The following is a 9512-nucleotide window of genomic DNA, read 5'->3' on the forward strand; positions in this document are numbered from 1 at the left end:
CACTCTCCCCTCTCCCCCATTATACACCTGACATGATTACATGATTTACCCCTGACTGTTTCTTTTCATCATTATACCCCATTCACCACCCCTGTACCCCACTATCAATAACAAATTGTTAAAATCCATAGCTATTCCCCCTCTTTTCCTCCCACACACTGTTCAGTGCTCCCCCCCCCCCCCCCCCACTATTATACTTCTACAGCAATATTCCAATATCTTCTTTTATCCTTCCAGTGCCCCATTTCCGTTTTTCTTGTATCTGCCCCCAATATTTAAAGTACTATAATAAATGAATTATTTCTGTAGGGTTGTAGTAGGATTAATAGTGAGGTGTTGTATAGAGATAGTATACATAGACTGGTATATATGTGGAGTAAGAGGGCCTGGTATGGGAGTATAATGAAGACCAGAGACCTGTATAGAGGTATGATGAGATGTATATACAGAGCTGTATAGATTGGTATATAGACCTTGATAGAGTTATGATGAGGTGTATAGACTAGTATATAGGTACCTTTGGTGGTATAGACTGATATATAGGTATGATGGGATGCACAGATTAGTACAGAGGAGTATAGACTGATATATAGGTAGAGTAAGGTGAAAAGACCAATATATGGGTGTAGTAAGGTGTATAGACCGGTATATAGGTACAGTGAGGTGCATAGATTGGAATAGAGGTGTTTAGTCTCATATATAGGTAAAGTGAAGTGTATAGATTAGTATAAGGGTGTATAGCCCGGTATGTAGGTTTAGTGAGTTGTATAGATTGGTATATAGGTAAAGCAAAGTATATAGACTGGCATAGAGGTATAAATACTGGTATATATATACAGCAAAGTATATACAGTGCCTTGTAAAAGTATTCATACCTTGGAATTTATGAAATAAATGAAAATAGTCTATATATAAGTGTATAAGGACAGTGAGGTATAATGATTGGTATTAAGGTGTAGTATATGGGTACAGTAAAGTGAATAGACTGGTATTGAGGTATATAGACTGGTATATAGGTGCAGTGAGGTGTATAGACTGGTATATAGGTATAGTGAGGTATATAGACTGGTATATAGGTATAGTGAGGTATACAGACTGGTATATATGTATAGTGAGGTATATAGACTGGTATATAGGTATAGTGAGATATACAGACTGGTATATAGGTGTAGTGAGGCATATATATATATACTGGTATATAGGTATGGTGAGGTATATAGACTGGCATATAGGTATAGTGAGTTATATAGACTGGCATATAGGTATAGTGAGGAATATAGACTGGTATAGTGAGGTATATTATTATTATTATACAGGATTTATATAGCGCCGACAGTTTACGCATATACAGACTGGTATATAGGTGTAGTGAGGTATGCAGACTGGTATATAGGTATAGTGAGGTATACAGACTGGTATATAGGTGTAGTGAGGTATACAGACTGATATTTAGGTGTAGTGAGGTATATAGACTGGTATTTAGGTGTAGTGAGGTATATAGACTGGTATATAGGTATAGTGAGATATACAGACTGGTACATAGGTGTAGTGAGGCATATATAGACTGGTATATAGGTATAATGAGGTATAAAGACTGGTATATTGGTATATTGAGGAATATAGATTGGTATATTGGTAAAGTGAGGGATATAGTCTGGTATATTGGTATAGTGAGGGATATAGATTGGTATATTGATGTAGTGAGGTATATAGACTGGTATATAGATATAGTGAGGTATATAGACTGGTATATAGTTATAGTGAGGTATATAGACTGGTATATTGGTGTAGTGAGGTATATAGACTGGTTATATAGATATAGTGAGGTATATAGACTGGTTAATATTTATAGTGAGGTATATAGACTGGTATATAGGTATAGTGAGGTATACAGACTGGTATATAGGTGTAGTGAGGTATATAGACTAGTATATAGGTATAGTGAGATATACAGACTGGTATATAGGTGTAGTGAGGTATACAGACTGGTATATAGGTGTAGTGAAGTATATAGACTGGTATATAGATATAGTGAGGTATATAGACTGGTATATAGGTATAATGAGGTATATAGATGTATATCATGGTGCTGGTAGGTGTATAGACCAGTATAGGTGGTTGATCACTGATATTTTGACCACCATAAAACTTTTGTAGACGGTCGGCCCTGTTGCCCCTTCCCCTCCCCCCACACCGGGATGCACTCAGATTAGTCAGCGTTGCGATAAATCGCTGCTGATCTGGCGATGGGGTCTGCAATGCAGTACGTTCTGCAGTAGATGTCGCTTTTAATAAAGACCGTCCATTGAGTTTTTTTTTGTCTCTCACAACAACATCGAGTCATATTTTGGGAAGCGGGGGGGGGGGGAATGGTTGGGGGGGGGGGGAGCGGTGTAAGCAGAGGATAAATTATTAATGACTGGAGACTCGTCCCCTTTACTTTTCATTAACGTTTCTGTTTCTTTTTTTTTCCCTTCAATGACATCAATGCAAATGCTCCTATAAGGGAGCGATGACTGGCAGGTTTTGTGAATGGAATTCTCAGTGACTGTGATGACGTCATTGGTCGTCCTGGGGGGTCCGGACCCTGCTGGGGGATTGGCCAGCGTCGGGCTGGGATGGCCCCCATTGGCTGGCGGGCGGTCACAGGACGCCCACACACTCTCATGCAGTCGGCAGGTATATAAGATCGCCCCGTCTTCCCATTGGAGAGCATTGAGAGTGGAAATCGTAACTAAGAGAGTCTCTCCCACTAGGAAAGCGACAACTTACAATCACTGGCCAGGTAAGTGGATTTTGGAAATCCTCCGACCCTTTCTGTGAGTCTTGCTGCTCTCCCACCTTCCGTACGGAGATGGCTGGCTCCAAGCCTTGGCGGCGGCCGTCACTTCTTTAGGTCACATTGGCTGCTCCATCAATGTCCATATATATATATATATATATATATATATATATATATATATACAGGTGATAAAACCGATTGAAGGAACTGTCCCTATTGGCAGAATAAATTGGGAGCTAGAAGAATTCTCACCTGATCTCTTCCCTTGGCTCTTGGGCTCCTGAGGAACTAAAACTCCCAGCATGCCCAGGAGCCATGGCTCAAATGTATTTTGGCGGCTTCAGTAGGTGGCACGGACCAGGGATTGTCATTGCCAAGGCCGGTTCAGGAGTCTCCCGGGACGGTGAGGAACAATAACTCCCAGCATGGCGGCAGGCTTCATATCTTTCTATGAGCTTAAACTTTATGCTGATTGGAGGAAAGGAATGTCGGGGGGGGGGGGGGGGGGAATCCTTTTCCCGCGGTAGGTAAGTGCCCCTTATTTTCCAGGCTTTCCGACGATCCTGTGAACTACAAATTCCGCCAACCTGTAGCGTTCAGGAACTACAATCCCCAGCCTGTTCAAAGCCTGACAGCTACAGGTTAAATCCTCCCGCCCCCCCCCCCCCGATATGTAACGATTGTAAAATATTCTTTCATTCGATGGAACGCAGCGCTCCCGCCTCTTAATAAGATTTTCTAATAAGGTGGTGCGAGGGCTGCGAGAGACGGCGACTTGCGAGAGCAACGCGTGGCGGTTCTCTGGAAAGCTTTCAGGAGATTATGGTGGAGAGGACCACGGAGGGGGGGGGGGGGGAGGGGGATGGGGGGTAATGATGATGGCATTGCTGGCTGACGGCCAAAACTTTCCCTTTAAATCTTCCTGGACAGGACATGATGGTTCTCCTGAAGGTCTCCTCCCTCGTCGCAGTCCTGGGCTTGGTGGTCAGCCAGATGTCCTGCACGCAAGCAGCGCCAGTCAGGTAAGAGGGTGGCGTCCGCGCCCGCCTGGGATGGCGCAGTCTGGGCGATGTCGGGTGTTTTAGGCTGCGGCGGCGGCAGCGGGGGGCACCCGCCCCCCCCCACCCCTCTCTCCCTCTGACATTCGCTCTCTTCTCTCCCCCCCCCATGAAGACCGGGCTTGGACTCCTTAACGGACCGGGTCACCCTCAGCGACTACGAAGCACGGCGGTTACTCAACGCTTTGGTCAAAGAATTCGTACAGATGACAGCGGAGGAAATGGAGCAGGGGGGCGACGGGAACAAGTAAGTGAACCCTGCGGGGGAAGAATTTAATTTTCTCTAATGGACACTATACTGCTGAAACATACAGGATTTATTCTAGGTGAGTCTGTACAGTGCAGAGTACATTATAGAACCCACATATAGAGATAGATTGAGTGTACAGTGCAGAGTACAATATATATGTATATAGGGTGAGTCTATACAGTACAGAGTACATTATATTACCCCTATATATAGATTGGATGAGTCTGTACAGTGCAGAGTACATTATATAACCCAAATATATAGATAGAGTGAGTGTACAGTGCAGAGTACATTAAAGAACCCAAATATAAAGATAGCGTGAGTGTACAGTGCAGAGTACAATATATATATATATATATATATATAAGTATATAGGGTGAGTCTATACAGCACAGACTACATTGTGTATATATATATATATAGATTGGATGTGTCTGTACAGTGCAGAGTACAATGTGATACCTTTATATGTAGATAGGGTGAGTCTGTACAGTGCAGAGTATATTATTGAACGTTATGTGCACATTTCATGAATCTGTAAAATTGGATTTCTCATATATCATCTCCCCCATACTATGGACACTGTACTGCTGAATCATATAGGATTTATTCTGGGTGAGTCTGTACAGTGCAGAGTACATTGATATATCTCATTATAACTTAGAACATGTCTGTCTGTCTCATCTGTGTACATCCTCCTCTCCTCAATATTCTCATCCTCCTCTCCTCAATGTTCTCATCCTCCTCTCCTCAATGTTCTCATCCTCCTCTCCTCAATGTTCTCATCCTCCTCTCCTCAATGTTCTCATCCTCCTCTCCTCAATATTCTCATCCTCCTCTCCTCAATGTTCTCATCCTCCTCTCCTCAATGTTCTCATCCTCCTCTCCTCAATATTCTCATCCTCCTCTCCTCAATGTTCTCATCCTCCTCTCCTCAATATTCTCATCCTCCTCTCCTCAATGTTCTCATCCTCCTCTCCTCAATGTTCTCATCCTCCTCTCCTCAATGTTCTCATCCTCCTCTCCTCAATATTCTCATCCTCCTCTCCTCAATGTTCTCATCCTCCTCTCCTCAATATTCTCATCCTCATCTCTTCAATGTTCTCATCCTCCTCGCCTCAATATTCTCACCCTCCTCTCCTCAATATTCTCATCCTCCTCTCCTCAATTTTCTCATCCTCCTCTCCTCAATGTTCTCATCCTCCTCTCCTCAATGTTCTCATCCTCCTCTCCTCAATGTTCTCATCCTCCTCTCCTCAATGTTCTCATCCTCCTCTCCTCAATATTCTCATCCTCATCTCTTCAATGTTCTCATCCTCCTCTCCTCAATATTCTCATCCTCCTCTCCTCAATGTTCTCATCCTCCTCTCCTCAATATTCTCATCCTCCTCTCCTCAATATTCTCATCCTCATCTCCTCAATATTCTCATCCTCCTCTCCTCAATATTCTCATCCTCCTCTCCTCAATATTCTCATCCTCATCTCTTCAATGTTCTCATCCTCCTCTCCTCAATGTTCTCATCCTCATCTCCTCAATATTCTCATCCTCCTCTCCTCAATATTCTCATCCTCCTCTCCTCAATATTCTCATCCTCATCTCTTCAATATTCTCATCCTCCTCTCCTCAATATTCTCATCCTCCTCTCCTCAATGTTCTCATCCTCCTCTCCTCAATGTTCTCATCCTCCTCTCCTCAATATTCTCATCCTCCTCTCCTCAGTACTCCCATTCTCCTCTCCTCAATACTCTCATCCTCCTCTCCTCAGTACTCCCATTCTCCTCTCCTCAGTACTCTCATCCTCCTCTCTTCAGTACTCTCATTCTCCTCTCCTCAGTACTCTCATCCTCCTCTCCTCGGTACTCTTATCCTCCTCTCCTCAATACTCTCATCCTCCTCTCCTCAGTACTCTCATCCTCCTCTCTTCAGTACTCTCAGTCTCCTCTCCTCAGTACTCCCATCGTCCTTTCCTCAGTACTCTCATCCTCCTCTCCTCAGTACTCTCATTCTCCTCTCCTCAATACTCTCATCCTCCTCTCCTCAGTACTCTCATCCTCCTCTCCTCAGTGCTCTCATTCCCCTCTCCTCAGTACTCCCATCGTCCTTTCCTCAGTACTCTCATCCTCCTCTCCTCAGTACTCTCATTCTCCTCTCCTCAGTACTCTCATTCTCCTCTCCTCAGTACTCTCATCCTCCTCTCCTCAGTACTCTCATTCTCCTCTCCTCAGTACTCTCATTCTCCTCTCCTCAGTACTCTCATCCTCCTCTCCTCAGTACTCTCATCCTGCTCTCCTCAGTACTCTCATCCTCCTCTCCTCAGTACTCTCATTCTCCTCTCCTCAGTACTCTCATTCTCCTCTCCTCAGTACTCTCATTCTCCTCTCCTCAGTACTCTCATCCTGCTCTCCTCAGTACTCTCATTCTCCTCTCCTCAATACTCTCATTCTCCTCTCCTCAATACTCTCATTCTCCTCTCCTCAGTACTCCCATCCTCCTCTCCTCAGTGTTCACCACCCTGGGTGGGCTGTGTAGTGCTCATCACAGCGCCCCCCAGTGGCCGCTCACCTCCCCGGATTATTCTGTGTATTATATCAGACAGGACGGGGGGGGGGGCTCTTCACAGATCTTCTATAGAATTTCAGCCAATGTCCCGGCACAGCTTCCCCCGGCACCATAACGGACTGGCATCAGATCAATAAATCATCCATTCTGATTGGTTGCTGCACTTGGTACAAACTTCTGTCTGTCTGTCAATTGTTCTGCAACTTCCCTCAGATCCATGAACTCATTCACTGCCTCAGGTGTGTATAGAGGAGGGGGGGGGGGGAGCAAGTGACCCCTCCCACCCCCCACCACCCCTGGGAGGAGGGCAGATGGGATGATGTAGGGGCGAGGTAATTTTTTTTATCCCAAAGGAAGGCCTGGGGGATGGGGAGGGATAAGGATGGGAAAGGATAAGGATGGGAGGGATAAGGATGGGGGGAATGGGGAGGATACGGATGGGGAGGGATAAGAATGGGGGTATAAGTGTGGGGAGGGATAAGGATGGGAGGAATAAGAATGAGGGTATAAGGAAGGGAAAGGATAATGATGGGGGGGATAAGGATGAGAGGGATTGGGGAGGGATGGGGGGATAAGGATGGGGAAGGATAAGGATGGAAGGGATAAGGATGGGGGGGATAAGGATGGGAGGGATTGGGGAGGGATGGGGGGGATTGGGAGGATGGGTAGGGATAAGGATGGGGGAATAAGGATGAGGGGGATAAGGGTGGGGAAGGATAAGAATGGGAGGGATGAGGATGGGGGATAAGGATGGGGAAGGATAAGGATGGGAGGGATAAGGGTGGGGAAGGATAAGGATGGGAGGGATTGGGGAAGGGGTAGGGATAAGGATGGGAGGGATAAGGATCCGGAAGGATAAGGATTGGAGGAATTGGAGGAGGGGTAGGGATAAGGATGGGGAAGGATAAGGATGGGGAAGGATAAGGATGGGAAAGAATAAGAATGGGAGGGATAAGGATGGGAGGATTGGGGGGGTGGGGAGTGATAAGGATGAGGAAGGATAAGGATGGGAGGGATAAGGTTGGGGGGATGGGTAGGGATAAGGATGGGGAGGGATAAGGATGGGGAAGGATAAGGATGGGAGGGATAAGGTTGGGGGGATGGGTAGGGATAAGGATGGGGAGGGATAAGGATGGGGAAGGATAAGGATGGGAGGGATAAGGTTGGGGGGATGGGAGGGATTGGGGGGATGGGTAGGCATAAGGATGGGGGAATAAGGATGGGGAAGGATAAGGATGGGGAGGGATAAGGATGGGGAGGGATAAGGATGGGGAGGGATAAGGTTGGGGGGATGGGTAGGGATAAGGATGGGGAGGGATAAGGATGGGGAAGGATAAGGACGGGGAAGGATAAGGATGGGAGGGATTGGGGGGATGGGTAGGGATAAGGATGGGGGGGGAATTGGGGGGATGGGTAGGGATAAGGATGGGGGAATTGGGGGGGATGGGTAGGGATAAGGATGGGGGGAATTGGGGGGATGGGTAGGGATAAGGATGGGGGGATGGGTAGGGATAAGGATGGGGGATGTTCTTGTGGGGGTCCTACACTGCGTTTTGCATGATGGCCGGTGTGTCTGCAGTAAGACCATTAATAAGATCTGGGCGTTTACACTGAGCGGTGACTTCATTCTCTGAGCGCACTGATCAATGGATGCATGCCCTGCATTAAAATACCCCTCCCCCGTCTGCAGCCAGCACTACCGCATGACGAAGCCAGAGCAGCATGCCAAGAGCCAGGACCGCACCCCCCCCCCCCCCCCCCCCCCCCGCTGCTGCCAGCAAGGCATGGGCACCACTCACAGTGAGCGGCATGACACACTAACAGGGCAAGAAGTGTGGGCCTGGCATGGCCTGAGAATGTTGGGGTGCAAGCTGCATGAGGGGCGCATGTGTCTGACAATCTTATCATTTTCTTTATTATTTGTTTTTTCTTGTCTTTTGCTCTGTTTTTGGTTCTCGGCATGTTCTTCTCTTCTGTTCTCCCCCTGCAGCCTGGATAACCGGCCCGTGTCCAAACGTTGCTCGGGCCTCAGCACGTGCATGGTGTGGAAACTCTCTCAGGATTTGCACAAATTAAACTCTTACCCTCGCACCAACGTGGGCGCCGGGACCCCCGGCAAGAAGAGGAGTGTCCTGGGGGCCGCGGACAATGATCACTATTATGGCGACCAGCTTGATATTAATAACTAGGAGTCTTCGGCGGCACGATGCATGCGGGGCTCATGTGTAGACAAGTGACTTATAGCAAATGGGCAGGGTACCCCAGCTGGATCTGAAATGCCCAAGACCCCCCAATCCACCCCCTCCTCCCAAGATAGACACAACAAGTAGCACCCCTTATCCCCTCCCCCCCCCCCCAACCCCCCAAAACACGAGCACACTGTGTTACCAAATGATTTATTTTACCAAAAATATCACATAGAAAAAAGAAAAAAAAAAAAAAACGATTTGTCCCTTTTTTTTTTTTCCATCATTGCTTCTTCTACGATGTACAATAAAGTCATCTTCTCTCCTGGCCATGCACTTAATTAATAAACCTATTTTTCTACGAGGTTAAGTATTGTCGTTTTAATTAAGGTTGTGGAAGGAGTCCCTATTAATTTACTCGTTTGGTTACTGACATCAGTCTGCCGTATAACTGCATTAGACGATCCCCGCTAATATCTGCATGACTTACTTCATTGCTAGAAATGCTGACTTGCATGTGACTTTGCATGTGACGCTTCAGGTAAGAAAAACCTTTTTGTTTTCAATTCCGCCACTTAAGAAAGAGAGAGAGAGAGAAAATACATTTATTTCATTTTATTTAATTACATTTTAATTCAACTTAATTGATATTTATTTAAGGCATTTAAATTTTGTT

At 46.1% G+C, this 9512-nt stretch overlaps 1 protein-coding gene across 2 annotated transcripts in view; it reads left to right on the plus strand.

Annotated features, from left to right (window-relative positions):
* Positions 1 to 2610: 2610 nt before the first annotated feature.
* The window catches only part of CALCB (calcitonin related polypeptide beta), an 11468-nt gene continuing 4566 nt past the window's right edge, over positions 2611 to 9512 (plus strand). Inside the window, exons 1-4 of one of the 2 annotated variants that reach the window (XM_077453683.1) lie at positions 2611 to 2785; positions 3713 to 3804; positions 3956 to 4087; positions 8641 to 9512. The exon at positions 8641 to 9512 is cut by the window's right edge and continues 674 nt beyond it. In XM_077453683.1, coding sequence (XP_077309809.1) covers positions 3716 to 3804; positions 3956 to 4087; positions 8641 to 8839 — 420 coding nt within the window. In that variant the 5' untranslated portion in view covers positions 2611 to 2785; positions 3713 to 3715 and the 3' untranslated portion in view covers positions 8840 to 9512. The remainder of the gene's footprint in view (positions 2786 to 3712; positions 3805 to 3955; positions 4088 to 8640) is intronic. The other variant, XM_077453684.1, reaches the window with a different exon arrangement.

Source organism: Lithobates pipiens, unplaced genomic scaffold (genome assembly GCF_037356315.1).
Source record: "Lithobates pipiens isolate NorthernLeopardFrog02 unplaced genomic scaffold, aLitPip1_a1.2 Scaffold_24, whole genome shotgun sequence".
NCBI lineage: Eukaryota > Metazoa > Chordata > Amphibia > Anura > Ranidae > Lithobates > Lithobates pipiens.